This window comes from Gekko japonicus, unplaced genomic scaffold (assembly GCF_001447785.1).
Source record: "Gekko japonicus isolate JY-2015 unplaced genomic scaffold, Gekko_japonicus_V1.1 scaffold3246, whole genome shotgun sequence".
Classification (NCBI taxonomy): domain Eukaryota; kingdom Metazoa; phylum Chordata; class Lepidosauria; order Squamata; family Gekkonidae; genus Gekko; species Gekko japonicus.
The window spans coordinates 149,997-165,617 of record NW_015162051.1 but is presented as its reverse complement, the minus strand read 5'-3'; the positions used below and the strand labels follow the sequence as shown (position 1 = coordinate 165,617).

The 15,621-nt window shown below is 47.4% G+C and overlaps 1 protein-coding gene across 1 annotated transcript in view; it reads left to right on the top strand.

Moving 5' to 3' along the window:
- The window catches only part of TIPARP (TCDD-inducible poly(ADP-ribose) polymerase), a 26,741-nt gene that overhangs the window by 1,055 nt on the left and 10,065 nt on the right, over window positions 1-15,621 (top strand). The window contains exon 2 of the mRNA XM_015405603.1: window positions 1,396-2,359. Within this exon, the coding sequence (XP_015261089.1) occupies window positions 1,458-2,359 (902 nt within the window). The 5' untranslated portion in view covers window positions 1,396-1,457. The remainder of the gene's footprint in view (window positions 1-1,395; window positions 2,360-15,621) is intronic.

Sequence of the window (15,621 nt, the reverse complement as noted above, 5' to 3'; positions counted from 1 at the left end):
TCCTGTTCTTTTCTGTGGGGTGGAAGCGGCTGGTGGCGACTTGAGTGAGCATTCCTGGCTGGGCTGTGACTGTGTCCTGTAGAATAAATCCCTCATGGTATGTCTTATGACTGGAAAGAAACATGCTGTTCAGCTGGTAGAACATCAAATAATAAAGATGAGTTCCTGAATGACTATGCGAAATATTCGCCCTGGTAAAACTTGAAGGTGGCCTGTTTTGGAATATATTTGGTGTTGCTGACCTTGTTTTCATGACAAGGGAAGTCGCAGTTCTTAAAGAAATGCAGCTTTGGGGATACATATATTTTTTGGGGGGTGGCAACCAAGGTTGAGAAACCAAACCCAAGAAACATTATTAATTCTTGGTGCAGAATGAAGCTTTATCTCTCTTCCGCCATATAACTTCAGAGTTATTTCTAACTAGGCAAACATTCTCAGATTAGTGACGACTTCTCTCTGTGGAAATCAACTTTTTGATTCGCTTATGAGGGTGGTATTGCGGGGCGGGGGGGGGGCAGGTTGGGGCTTTTGGACAGCCGTCTGGCTCCCAAGTTTGCTTCTCGTTCTGTCTGCAGTAGCCGTCCGGGCCTGTGGGGGGCAGGCGAGCTCATGTGTTGTCGGTGCTGGGAAGCCGCTGAGCTGGGGTGCGTGATTCTGACTGAGTGGCGGCGGGGGGAAGTGCGGGAAATACTTTTTTTAAAAGGCTTGGGGGGGGGGTGACTAAGCAGTTCTGAGACTCGCCAAGTTGGCTCTGTGTTGGCTGGCTTCCAACTTCTATCCGTCCGTCTAAGGAACCCAGTGTCGGAACTGCCTAATTTACTGCTCCTTCTCGTGGGTTCTTGGTCATTCCGTTTTGGGCAGCACACAGAGTTCAGGGCAAGGAGAGAGAATGTATATGATGAGTGCGGGAGGATCTTCCTAGATGGAAAGGTGGGGCGAAATGTGGGCGAATGAGGGAGGGAGGGAGCAGTCAGTGTGTGTGTGTGTGTGTGTGTGTGTGTGTGTGTGTGTGTGTGTGTGTGTGTGTGTAGGGAGGAGGTGATATGCCCAGTGGCAGTGTATTTCCAGAGGAGAGTATGAGCAACTGGAGGAGGAGGGGGGGGTGCGTGCATGTATGCATGCATGCACGGGGGACTGCAAAGATCCAATTAAGTGAACGGAAACGTGAGAAGCAGCAGCTGCCGTCTCTGAATGCCGGGTGTGACAAAAGGCTGAACGCTTGTTCTGGGAATTAATAAGTCTGGGTTTTAGCTGACCTCATGTGCCTTGGGGCTACCCACAAAGCCAGTAAGAGGGGAAGCAGGGGTTGTGTGGAGGTGGGAGGGAGCTGGTCTTTTTTCCTGTCGCCCTTCTCCAGTCGGAGACTAACGGCCTTACCCTCCCCCTTTGCCCTAGGCTGGCGACTGCAGGACTGTAGGAACGTGGAAAGCGGAGGCAAACTTGGGAAGAAGAAGCCGATGGAGACGGACCTGGAGCAGCCCGTGGTGTGTGTAGCGGCACAGCCCCACTGTCAGGAGATGCAGTGCTCTCCTTCGGAGGTCTTTGCCCCGCCACTGAGGATCCCGGAGAAGATCCCGCCCGTCAAGCCTTGTTTTAAGAAAAAACAGCAAGCCCAGAAGAGGCTGGACACAGAGGCGCTGAGGGCTTTGCGGCCCATCTTCACCAGTTTGCTAGGGGCAGGTACCCTAGATGGGATCTTTGTACCACGGGGGCAGAACGGCGGCCACGGCAACTTGTGTGAACCTGTGGCCCAGAAGCCTGTGGGGGTCGCTGCCCCGTGCCCACAACCAGACAACAGCGTAGCCGTCTTGCTGCCGGGAGCGCCGGATGTTCAGGGACAGATAGCCGATGGGCCTCCTGAACAGGATGGCCAGACTGGGGAGCAGGTCTTCCCATCTGTCACTTCTCCCGCTGCTGCTGAGGCGTTCCACGCTGTCCCTGGCGATGCTGCTGCCTTTCGTCCCTGCCCTCAGAAGGCGCTTGAAGGTTACCCTCCTGGAGGTGTCCAGGACCACAACCTCCCCCTGGCCCTGTGTGACTCGAAGCCTGCTGAGAAGTTCGGAGCTGGGCTCTTCCAGGACAAAAGCGAGGAGGCTTCTCTTGACCTTGTGTTTGAAATCTTGAACCAGCTCCAATATCACACCCACCAGAAGGACGGGGTCGACATCTGTGTGGATTTTCTACAAGGGGTTTGTGTTTTGGGCAGCGACTGCCCCCGGCATCACACAGTCCTGCCCTACCACTGGCAGATCAGGAGGACTGCTAGCCAAGCGTGGCAGAGCGTGACCAATGACTCGCAGGAACATCTGGAAAGACTCTACTGCAGTCCGGACAACGACAGGGTCAAAGTCCGATATCGGTAAGTGGCCGGCCAAGGCGGAAATGGAAAGCTAGTTGCTCTGGCATGAAAATGTGTTTCTCAACTGTCCTTGCCTAATCTTTCTTATTGGGGGGCTGGATCTTTGCCCTGTTGTTTACTACAGGTAGTAAGTAGCTCCTCAGGGGAGGGGTTTCCCTTGTTTTCCAAAGTATCCGTTCACTGTTAAGCAGACCTGAACTGGTCAAGTTCAAAGGGATTCTGCAAACATAAAACCTGCACTAGAAACCACTGGAACAATTGTAGTGGGAGGGAACAAAATCGTGTTGATTGATGTAATCTCCAGGCTTTTGACTTCAGTCCCAGTAAGTTGTGTTGACAGTGATTGTTGACAGCAATTGGCTAGGAAAGGCCAAGGCACACCTTGATGTTGTTTCATTCATGGGATATCCCGTTCACATGTACCCAGTGGGAACTGCCCAGCTAATCTGAGCGGGTGCTACAGAACTGCAGGATCCTGTTTTTTGTGGGTTTTGAAGGTTAAGGCTATAGTCCCTGGGTTAATGTGTAAGGTGACATATGTACATAATGACATTACCTTATATTGAATCAAACCATTGGTCCATCAAGGTCAGTATTGTCTACTCAGACTGGCAGCGGCTCTGCAAGGTCTTGGGCAGAGATTTGTCACATACTTTCCTGCCTGATTCTTTTAACGGGCGATGTCAGGGATTGAATTTGGGTCTTTCTGCATGCAAAGAAGCTGGACCACTGAGCCTCAGTAGAGTTGGGGGTTGGATTAAGGAAAGGCAGTGGGAAAAGTGTTGGTGTAGTATATGTGTTTGGCACTAGTCTACTAAAGCTTTGGTGTTATAAAAGTGTGCACATTTGTATGAACAGAGCATTACATACTTAGGATGAACCTTTTATTGCTAGGCCGTAAGTAATTATTAACTTCATTAGTTGCTGTAGATTTTCCGGGTTGTGTGGCCGTGGTCTTGCCATTGTAGAACCTGACGTTTCACCAGTAGTTGTGACTGGCATCCTCAGAGGTATAACACAGAAAGATGGAGTACTCTCTGTGTCAATTAACTTCATTTATTCCTTGCTTTTTCATCATTCTATGTGCTGTCCTCACAACAACACTGTGGGGTAGGTTAGCCTGAGAGTATATGACTGGCCCACAGTCACCCAGCAAGCTTCCATGGCACAGTGGGGACTCGAACCCGGGTCTCCCAGATCCTACTTGGACACTAATCCCTGCATTACACTGGCTCCCTAGAACATCTAGTTCCACTGTTATCACTGCTGAAATGGACGTTGCATGGAAAAGGTGCCCAGGAGGGAAAAGTTGCCCTGCTTGTGAGGTGTTGCAGGGATACTGAAGGGCATAGGGGGTTAACAAACCAATATTATGCGATATAAATGCGGGTTTCACTTAGCCTGAAGCCTCCTAGCTGCTCAGTTGAGTCTAAGCAGTGGGTGATCAAAAGGACAATTGATTCCCACTGAGAGATGGTGATTAGCACAAACAACTCTTTGCAGTAGATGGGGCATTGCCACTTGCAGGGCTCTGAGGTCAAGGCAGTCCCAGAGCATTCATAACTCTAGAGTAAATGAATGGCTAAATCACTGCTAAATACCCACGGGGTGGGGGGTGGGCAATCACCCCACAAGTTTGAGGAATGGTTGGCACTGGTCGTTTTTGAAAAGGGAAGGTAAACATTGCTTGGATTCTCCCTTTGTGTGCCTGTGGTTGGTTAGGGTGGGGGGAAATGTCAGCATATCAGGAGTTCCCCCCTCCCTCTCACAGCTAAAAGAAACATGGAATGTGTCTTTCTAGCCAGTTGGCAGGGGATGCCAAGAGAAACCCCTTCAAGCTAAGCAAACTTGAGCTCAGTTTTCCCAAATGTGTTTTGTTCTGCTACTGCTGCCATCTCCCTGTCCAAGCAGCCGTGCAATGTGTTGGGGGGGGGGGCTGTGCTTGTCCACCTCCCCCTCCCCTTAGATTCAGACCTGGGTGCTGGTGCAGAACAGAGAGTTTACTGGCTCTGAATTGTGCATGGAGAACAGATGCTTTCCCCCCACTCCTTATTTTTTTTATTTTTTGTACTTAGCAGTGTTAAATAAGCAAAGACTTTGAAGTCATTTGCCCTCTTCGGCAGGCAGTTGGCACAAGCCCAGGACATCTTGCTGCCCCAAACAGCTGCATTGCATGAACCTCCAAAAGCTGCATCCTGGAATTCTCTGCAGTATCACAAGGGATGCTGCATTGCACTCCACTGCATTGGCACCTTTTAAAGCTATGGGAATTGCTTGTGGGTTTGAGTGCTGGATCTGCAGGCTGGTGGGTAGAATTGAGGCTCTTGGCGTGGGCAGCTGATCAGTGGTAGCAGAGGAAATCTCATGGCGCCATGTTTTAATTTGGCAAGAGGGCTCAGTGGTTTCAGTTGCTGCAGTACAGAAGAGGAGGGTTTTTTTTCCAAGGTGGAGGGAGGGAAGGGATGCATATAATAGCAGGAACAGCTGGTTGACTGAATAGTTGCCTGAGGATGTTGTGGAACGCTTTTTTTCCCTGACATCCAGGAGGAGCTGAGTGAACATCTGTCACAGATGGCTGAGATTTGGGGAATCCAGCAATGTGGATGCAGGAAATAAGGAGCCTGATGGTTCCTTCCATTTCCCCGTCCCAAGTCTGCGCTGTCGGCAACAATAGCCCTAATAAGGGATTCAAATAGCAACTTTTTTTGTTTGTGTTTTAAGGGCTTTGGTTTGGGAGCTTCTGATTTTTGAAAGCCAGCCAATACCAGAAGGGGGGAGAAGGAATGTGTGTCTCTTTTCACAGCACAGATGCCGCCGTTTTTTCCTCCACGTTGGCATCTCGTGCTGATCTCTCAAGTTCCACATCCACATACGGGAGGTAGTTCTGCCTCCGAGTAAAGCTCTTAAATGTAAGGGGCTTATTCCAATTAGAGAAAGTGGTAGTTGACACAACTGTGCAGATTTTGTTGGATGTACCCTGGTCCCTTATGCTTTCAACACAGAAGACACTGCTTCAGATGAACAAGGGGTCTAGTGGCACCTTTAAGACCAAGGACGTTTCATTCAGAGTATAAGCTTTCGTGTGCAAGCACACTATACTTAGATACAATGGAATAAAATCTCCTCGAGTCCTACTTATAGGAAAAGAAAAGCGAGAATGGGGGGTGGGCGTTAGGAGATTTTATTCCATTTTATCTGAAGAAGTGTGCTTGCACACAGAAGCTTATACTTTGAATAAAACTTCATTGGTCTTAAAGGTGCCCCTGGACTCAGACTTTGTTTGGCTGCTTCAAACCAACACGGTTACCCGCCTGAATACTGCTTCAGATGTTTAACTTCTCTTACGCAGAAAGTACCTGTGCTCCAGAAAAACCATAAATGCCACATGCGGAAGGATATTACACATGAATTTGTATGGGTCCATCCCTCATGTTGAGGAGTTAATAGTTATCGGGCATTTTCTGTGTAATTCTTTCCTTATAGGAAAACTTTGAAATTTAAAGCAATCCTAAAATGCAGCATTTTCTGCTCTGTTGTTCTACAACACTTAAGAGCACATACCTATGCAGAGTTGTTCCAGTTTATTATGCCCATTGATATTGATGTGGTTAAACTGGAGTAAGTCTGCATAAGGTTGCACTGTAAATGTTTGTCATCTCCACACTTGGGAGTTCCTGTCTGCTCTAACATTTGTGGGGAGATGTTGGCCCCTGCCTCTGAATGTGGTCTTCATAAAGTCTAAGCCATATAGGACAGCTTGCCATATTGCAGTAAAAACTTAGCTGAATAATAAACACGTTTCCAGATATGTGGAGTAATATATAAACCTAGTGGGTGTGTACTTGTTTGTTTTAAAAGCCTTGTGGAAGGCTCCAGGTAGAGACAGCTGTGTGTACTTAAGAAGTCCTTCATCAAGGACAGCTGCATTATGCAGAGCTACATATATGTTCTTTTCAGTTGTGGAGAACTCTGTGCAAAAGTTGCAGCTGTTGAGATCTTTTGCTGCCCTGGTTTTGGTGAAGCTGGCAGATATAAGAGGCCTGATGAAGTCTGGCCACGTTGTGTAGATGCTCCTTAAGTTCCCTAAAACACTAACCCATCTAAAGCTTAAGGACTCAGATTCCAGAAGCCACTAGACATTGGTCACCTGGTGCATCTAGCAAGGCATGATTCGTCCAAAGGCAAAATGAAAAGGTTGTGGTATGTCCCCTCCATTTGGGAGGGATGCATTCTGGGTTCTTCCTCCTAGTGGGTTTGGCCCTCTCCAGCAAAGCTGCTCAAGGGTGTCTTCTGGAGTGGGTTGAGGTTCCAGCTTCCAAATACTTTCAGCTGTGAAGGGTCTAGTTTCCCCCCCCCCCTTTTTTTTTTTTTGCTTTATTCATCTCCCCCAGTCCCTTTCTATACTTCCATTTACCGTCACCATTTCTCATTGAGACTCAAGGCGGCTTGGAGGCCTTGGCTATTTGCGTTCTAGTGAGTGGACAAACTCTCTTGTGTAGTATCATCTTTGTAGAAGTCATGGGAGCTTAATCAGCCCTCAGGGCCTTTGCTCTGGATATACCTCATGTGTGCCAAGTTGACTTCTTTGGCTGTCACTCACAGCTGACTTATGGTGACCCCACAGGGTTTTCAAGGCAGGAGACATTCATAGTGACCCTGGTATTCCTTGGTGGTCTCCCATCCAAATACTATCCAGGGTCAATCCTGCTTAGCTTCCAAGGTCTGATGAGATCGGTCTAGCCTGTGCTGTCCAGGTCAGGGCTCAAGTTGACTTATTCATATCAAAATATTTGCAAAATCTGGGCATTCGGGCTTGGAGCTGTCTTGGTCCACCATGGCTCTTTATGGTGTTGAACCAGTGGTCACTGCAACCTGAGTTTTCCTCTTCTTGCAAGGCAGTGCTGTGTTTCCCAGCAACAAGAAGCAGGTGGCCTCCAGGCCTAACATGCTGCTATGAACAGCTTGAGCATGTTGAGCCTCCTGGTTTGCATGGTTACCACTCTTATTTGGCTAAAGCCATTAATCTCTTTTGGTCAGACTAGCTTCAGAGGTCTATCTATAAAAGGTTGCATGCACCAAGGAAACATCAGTTCCAGCAGTTGGGATAGGCCAGGAATGGACAAGCAGAAGCCAGCTTTGATAGGCACCCAGCAAGGGGTAGCTGTTTGTTTCTCCTTTGTTTTGAGTACAGCTTGCGTGGCACGGTGACCCATCATTGCATTCTGCAGCCATAATATTTTCATTGTTCAGCCTTTCAAATAAGTTCACGGTTCTGGGCCATTGGCCCATATGGTGACTAAAGAATGTCAACTGTGTGGTTTACAAATTGTTCATTTTAAGGATCTTGCTCCTGGTATGTTCTGAAATTAGGTATGCATTTATGGAGGATGTACGTGACTCTTTCCCTTTCTCCTCTCTAAGTCAAGATTTTGCTCCCTTTTCAATTTGAGCCCCTGACAACAATAAGTAGAAACTGAGCAGGTGTACAGTCCTTCTTCCATGGTGGGTTTACAAGAAGAGTTCTTGCTGAATTGCATTCTGGGTATTGTCATGAGAGTTCATAACTTCAGTTACTACTGTTTAGCTTGCCACCAGATATACTTTATTTCTTGTACCTGTGCTTGTGTGGATCAGTGATTATGCCTGCACATGGCATGGATCCATCAGCAGGCTCACGAATAGAATATCCATGACGTGTGGAGTGGCTGTGTAGCCCAGTGTTCTCTAACAGTGTCTATGGCATCAGCTGTTTATTTCTTGGTACCCACTTGCATCTTCTTCAAAGCAAAGAGCTAGTCCTGGATTTCTTCCACTTCTTTGGAGTTGCTTCAGAAGAGCCTAAAAGTCTTCACCTTCATTGCAGAGAGAGGCTCCCTCCATCACAGGAAGATGCCTGGAACCATGTAACATTCCCAGTGTTTTGTGATTGGGCCCAACCTCTCTAGCTGCCACTTTGTGATTGGCCTTCCCCCCTACCATGTGGCAGCCATTTTACCATGGTGCACTGAGTCCTCAAAATTCCCAAAGGTGACCACAGGCTCAAAAAAGGTTGGGGGCACCTGTTCTAGCCCAACGCTCTCCTTGCTGTACTAGGTTACTCTGTCTCTTCTGATGTAGAAGAAGAGCATGTGGTCTCCCTCCTTGGGACCCTTCCACCTGCATGTGAGTGCCCCATAAATAATTTGTTGCTGTGTAGCAGGGACTTCAAAGGTCTTGTACTAATCGGCTTTTCATGGCTAAATGTAGTAATTCCATTTTCTGGCAACATAAAGCACAGACAGACACTTCTGTTGAGACAGGGATGCTTTAGCCGCGAGCACTCTTCCGACCACTCCCTCAGAAAGGCTGTCTTGTTCACAGGCAAATCTCTCTGTAAAGAACTATCAAATTGAAGATGCTATTGAGTGGAATTGTCTTCCCTTTGAGTTCTCTCTCCCTCATGTGACAGAGCCTGGATCACTAGAAGATTCTTCCCCCCCTGCGTATTTCTGGCATAAAGGATGGAAGCATCCATTTTAATCCTGTTAGAAATGCTTTTTAAAAATCCTAGACTTACATGCAAGTTCTTCGCTTCCTCCGACACCTTCCTGGACTTCAAAGTTGCTGGTTTTCCCCATAGTTCCGACCAGGGGTCATTTTGTAGAAAAAGAGGTGCAGGAGCTCATTAGCATAACTTATTAGCATAACTTATTAGCATAACTTATTAGCATAACTCATTAGCATAACTCATTTGCATATGCCACACCCCCTGACATCACCGGAAGTGTGTCAGAAGGCAACACCCATCGCTGGACACTGGACTGTTTTGGATTGCTATTGGGGGGGGGGGGGGAGAACGTGCAGATCTGTCCTTGCAGAGGAGGGAGAGCTTGTACCTGAATAAAAGTTGGTCTTAAAGGTGCCACTGGACTGTTTTGAACTGGGGGCTGGGGGGAGCTCTGCAACTTACCTGGCTGCTTCTTGCTCTGACTGAGGGCTGCTGGGAGCAGGGGGTGGGGCTTGTTGCATGTGCCCACCCCCTGGGCTCTTTACTGCCGGAGCTCCGCTCCTGTGCGCTCCTGCAGGAAATGACCCCTGGTTCCGACAATGACTTGCCCAGGTGTTTCTGCAAAGGACTTAAACTCATTTATACGTTTTTGTTTTTAAATTAATACCATCTTGTGACTGACTGGCTTGGCAGTCCTCAAAATCCAGACTTAGCTGGGTGACTTTTAAGATCTTTGCTTTCTGAATCTGCCAGCCCCCCCCCCCCCAGCACAAAGAACGTAAAAGGACGGCTGATGTGCTCCATCAGATTCTTGGTTCCCCTTTTATGCGCTGCCATTTACATATGAAACAAAACTAATTGCCTTTATCTGCTGCAGGGATCTAGGAAAGTTGAGAGAGGCACATGTGTGTGTATAGAGGAGTTGCATGCATTCTCAACAGGCCTCTTTATTCTTGTTACTATGTAGATAAGACCCGACGAAGCAGCTGTCACCTGGTTTTCAGGTCTAGGTCAGCTTGTTCCCTGTAATAAAACACGCCTTTTGAATGGGAAAGAAACTATAGGTAAATCCAGTGATTTTAATTGAACCATTCTAAAGAGCTCTCCTCCCCAGGCAGTCTCAATAGCATGCTGGCTAACTGCATTTTACTGCTTAAAAAAATAATAAATTCCAGTCGTGCTGCTTAATCCAAGAGTCAAGCCGTATGAGACGGCAGATGTTCCATCCGGTTAAATGCAAAACTGGCTAGTAGCATAAAGGGGATGGGGGCGGTCTGACTTAATGAAAGGGAGTTTACCTCCCTGCACTTCTCCAGTGACCTTTTTGTCTAGCTGAGGTCAATTGTGGTAGCTGAACTCTTCCATGGAGGGTGTAGTTAGGGTTGCCAGCTCTGGGTTGGGAAATTACTGGAGATTTTCGGGGTAAAGCCTGGGGTTTGGGGAGGGACTTTGGAGCGTATAATGCCATAGAGCCCACTTTCCAAAACAGTCATTTTCTCCAGCGGAATTGATCTCTGCAACCTGGAGGTCAGTTGTAATTCCGGGAGATCTCCAGCTGCCACCTGGAGAATGGCAACACTATGCAGCATGTAGAAAGGGAAGTGGGAAATAAGCATTGGGTTCTGCACCGACCTTTACTATATAAAACTGGACCTCAAGCTTCCACCTCCTAACCTTCAGGGTGGTTCTGAGAGTGCCACTTATTTTTATTGCTCTGTATTGTGATTATATGTCTTGTAATTGTAATTTTCAACTGGAATTTGCAGAATAGTGGGCATGTGCATGTCTTAAATAAAATCTAAGCAGGTCATGCATAGGCAAAGTGCACATCCTACTGAGTATGGTGACCTATACAAAGTGATCTATACGAAGCTAAAACATGCTATCTAGCTGTAAACATGGCAGCCTAGAACAGAGAACCAAGGCAGCATCTGTTTCCTGAAACAGCTCTTTATTATTAGTGCAATCAAATGCCTTCTGGGTGGAAACGGTATCTGTCTTCTCCAATCGAACTGTTGAGTATTCATTGGTAAATAAAGCTGGTAGCCCAGTGGGATATAGTGGAGTCAACAGATGTCTTGTATGCATTCCGTATATGAAGAATACCTTACAACAACAGCTGTACACTTTCTACCTGTATTTGAATTGGAATGGAATAGGATTTTGGATAGGATTGAAATCCTATCCATAGGATTTGGATAGGATTGAAATCCTAATTGGAATTGGGATTAGTGTGTGTGTGACTGCAGCCAGTTTGGTACTAAATTCTGCTGACAGTTTCACGCTGGAACATCATAGGCTGCCTGCTGCCTGCTTACAGTGCCTTGGAAAGTAGAGCAGGTTTTGAAGTCTGCTTAACTCTCTCTGCAGCCGCCACCCCCATCCCTCCCAGTGATTCCCTATCGAATGTAAAGTTTGTAGCTGGGGACTGCACTAGGTGAGAAGCTGGTTTGTATTCCCTGTATACATAGCTACGGTTGCTAGGGCACAAACGTTTGGGCAAAAGGAGAACAAAGAGCTTTGTCTGCCAGTCTCCCAAGAGTGAGTAAGCAAAGGCTTCCTTCAAGTGGGTTTGGGTGCTTTCCCCCCCCCCCCCCCTTCCCCAGCCTCTTTATGGGTACAGGCCAGTTGACCAGCACTGATGAATCAGTGGGCAGTCAGGGAAGTGGGAGCCCAGGCTTCAGACCACAGCCTAGGGAACAATGGAGGGGATAGGGGCAACCTGTAGAATGGACCCCCTGGTCCAATGCTCTTGAAACTTGGTTGGTATCTTGGGGAGAGGCTCCAGCAGCTGCCCTGCGAGTTTGGAGTCTCTCTCTCTCAAGCCCCCTCCCCTCCACCCCCAGAATATACCCTATGTTTTTGCCATTGACTTCAAGGGCCCATAGGATACAATTGGACTGAAATTATTATTGTTATTATTATTATTATTACTACTACTACTACTACTACATGGGGTTTTTACCCCGCCCACCCCCGAAGGGCTCTGGGCAGCTTACAGAGTATCGTGTGTGCACACACTTTCTAGAATCCTAACTATGACCACAAATTCAGGGGGATGGGAACCCTACCAGATACCCTCTGAAGGCTTTTTTCCGCAGATGTCCTTGCTTCTCCTTCCGTCTTTTTCTGGGCGGTCACATGCCTCTTCACGCAGTTCTTTCTTAGAGGGGGGACTTCAGTTAGCTGGCGATGGGGATTACGTACTTCCGGCTCCAATCTCTCCAATGTCGCCGCGCCGCTGCTGACCTCCAACCAATCGTTGTTCCAGGGGGGCGTCCGTTCGCCGCTGCTTCTGCCGCTGTTTTGCTGCCATTGTTGTTACCGGTGCCACTATTTTCTCTCTGGAGCCACAGTTCATCCGCTTCTTCTAGGGGAGGGTACCCCCCTGACCAACTAAGGCCAGGTACCCATTTATCTACTTGCCATATAGGGCTTTCGAACAGCTGGGTTGGCTGAAGCTGGGATTAAGGTCGGGAGCTCACCCTGACCGTGGTGGGATTCGAACAGCCAGACAGCAGTTCGAGATAGTTAAACTTTGCAGGTGTTAATCACCTGCGCCACCGCTCCCATAAACATTCGGCTGGCCGAAAGACTGCTGAAAGACTGCCGAATCTGCTCGTACTGACGAAACTGACATGCGGGAGTCTTACTGCCAGCCGAAATTGATTCTGCCCGATTCGGCCAATCCGAATGGGCCGAATTATTATTTTTTGCACACCCCTAATTAGGATTTGGTGGGAACTCTATGGTGGTACAGTCCTAGAGTGGTGTAGTGTCACTTCTTGGTTTGTCCTGGAAATGACATCACACCCTCAATGTGACAGCACCCCCCCCCCAGGAATGCTACATGCTGTTTACATCTCAGCTCTTCCGTGCCCATTACCCAGTGTATTTATAAGAATCATTGCCCTTTCAGTAAACCAGGGTTTCTCAGGTGGTCTGAGCTAACAAACAGACCTAGTGAGAGGACAAGAGAGAATCCCTGCAAAAATCCTGGTGTCTTCAAGAGAACCGGTCTGCTCCAAGCCAGCTTGAGGATAAGGTCTGCATTCAAGTGGCTGTGGAACCTGGAAAGCAGAGAGCCTTGGAAGCATTGCAGCCCTGAGATCTCAACCAGCTGGGAGTTGTGTGGGCCACATGAAAACAATCTGCCTGCCACTTGCTTCCTTTGGCCTGGGGCCGAAGGAGAAGGATTGAACTGGGGAGGTATACATTATTTGTCTTCTTTTCCACACATACCATGGTCTCTTAGGTGGGGGGGGGAGGAAAGCCATTGCAACTGGAAGGGTATGTCTGTCGTACTTTTATCCAACCTATCCCCGAAGGAGTCAGGGTGGTGTATGTGGCTGTCCCTTAATTTATCCTCATTACAACCAAGATGTAGGTTAGACGGAGAGAGGTCAAGACTTAACTAAGATCTTCCAGTGAGCCTCAGTAGCTGAGTAGGGACACATCAAGGTTCAAATACCCCAAGCGTAGTTTGATGTCCTACCTTCTACAGTTCGGGGGGGGGGGTGGACTGGACTTTGAGAGCACATTCTATTAGGTGGGCTTCCTCTGAGCCTGTTTTCTCCTAAAGGATCCTTTAAAATAGGGCACTTAACAGTCACCTGTCCTGATGCATGGATCAGCGCGGCTGATGTCTGCAAAGGAGCCGGCTTCCTACCCAACAGTGCAATCCCAAGCAGAAGTGGGCACTCTCATTGGAAATGTTCTTAGGATGGCATCGTAAGTGAACTTGGAACCAACCCTTTTGATATCATCATAGCCACTTGTTTCTCCAGCAGCAGACTAGGACCTGACAAGATTTGCAGGCCCTTAACTGCAAAAGTTGCACTCCAATCTGCGGTACGGGAGAACAATCCCTTTTAAAACAGCAGCAGCCCTTCCGCCCAGCTTTCTGTGGAATGCGCTCAGCTTTGCATCCAAGTGTGCATTCCACTGGAGAATGCTGCAGTCCTGCTACAGAATAGTCCAACGTACTACATTTATGCCAGTATGCTTCGCAATTATTCCCCCCACACGCATGTCTGCATTTTTGGTCTTTCAGAATAACTTTCCCACAAAACTACTCATAGTAATGTTCAGTGCTGCAGAAATATGAATAAAATGCTATCCATTTTAAAATGTGACCTGAAACATGAGCTACATTTGCATACCCCAGTGGAACAGGCTACGCGGGACCCGAGATTCACTTTCCCCAAACAAGCAAAAGAGGTCTTGGTGCAAATGCAGTTCCCCAAACAAGCAAAAGAGGTCTTGGTGCAAATGCATGCGCTTGAAGATACATTTTGATCCTTTTGCAGATTGTGATGATAATGTTAATCCAGATAAACGGGTGGAAGCACCTTTTGATGTTTGGTGTTTGTCTCTTGGGCCACCGCAGATCAGGAGATTGTGGCCCCTGGGTTAAAGCTTGATTGGACATTGCATAACTATGGCACCACCACAGAAGAAACCCTCGCTTCAAGCCAAAAGGAAGTCAGTCAGTCTCTCTGCCTCTTCAATTGCACTCCCAAGTCTCCGTTTTGTCAAATGCCTTGACAGTAACTCTCCTGTTTGTAAGAGGTCTTGTTTGGCCTAATTTAGCTCTTTCCATAAAAACAGGCACTATGTGTGGGCCCTGCCAAGCTCAAAATAGGTGGTCCAGCAGCTCAAAATAGGTGGTCCAGCAGCTTGTTGGTTTCCTAAGGTTGTTCTGCAGTGTTTGTTTTTGGTCCCCAAGCTGCTGGGAGGCCTCTGCTGGGTTGAAAAGTGGGCGATGCCTTTAAACAAATAAATAAACAAAACACCAGAATCAGTTAAATACTGGTTTAGCTTCATAGCGACTCCAGTAGAGCCTGTTCCTCTAATCCTGACTGTCCGCTGTCTAAATCAAAAGGTCTTCCTAGAGGAGGCATTCTCTCTCAGTCCTTTGTCTTACCACCCTTATCTATGTCCCTTGGATGTCTAGAAATTACTTAGGAAATTCTGCTGCAGGCAGTTGAAACAAAAGTCACAACTCCAGTGGATTGGGATGGTAGGTGAGTTCATAAAGAGTCTGCTGCATTCCCTATGATATTATGAGGGGGTTTTTTTAGAAGGGGGGGAACACTCCCTAGGGGTGGAAGCATAAATTGCAAGAGTACAATAAAAACTGCAGTTGTTCCCTCGGAATGTGCAAGCAGATCAATATTTATCAAGTCTGTCTAATGCAGTTGTCAGATTAAATTCTTGAATATCCCATTCAACACGCAGCGGCTTCATAAAATATGTAGACTTCAGCTATTTCTAAACTGGCTGCCAGCAAATGGGGGGAAAAATAAAATCTTTAGTATGCTTTCTGTTTGCAGTGTTCCAAGTGACTTTGCTGGGTTTTATGAGCACATGATACTGAAGTTTAGCATGAAAGTGATTTTGCAGAGGGAAGAATCGAATGATACTGTGTGTTTTTTAATACTGAGAACTTAAAAATTGTAAGACCTCATCATGGAAGCAGCTTTATAGCAGCACAGAAAATAAACTCGGCTCGTGTTTGCTCTGTAAAATAACACAGGCTTATAAATAACTGGTTGCTTGTGGCAATGAAGGCTAATTACTAAGCTGAGCAGGCAGGGACCCTTTTGAAACTGGAGGAGATCTGCGTTCGTCAGGGGGCTGTTGATGCGAGACTGATGACAGGCACAGGTGTATATGCGAGCTGGCAAAAAAGAGAACACTGGGGCTTCCAAAAATTTTTGCAGAGTTGGAATAAAGATTTAAGGTGGCAAAAGTTCCCTGTTTTATTGTTTTC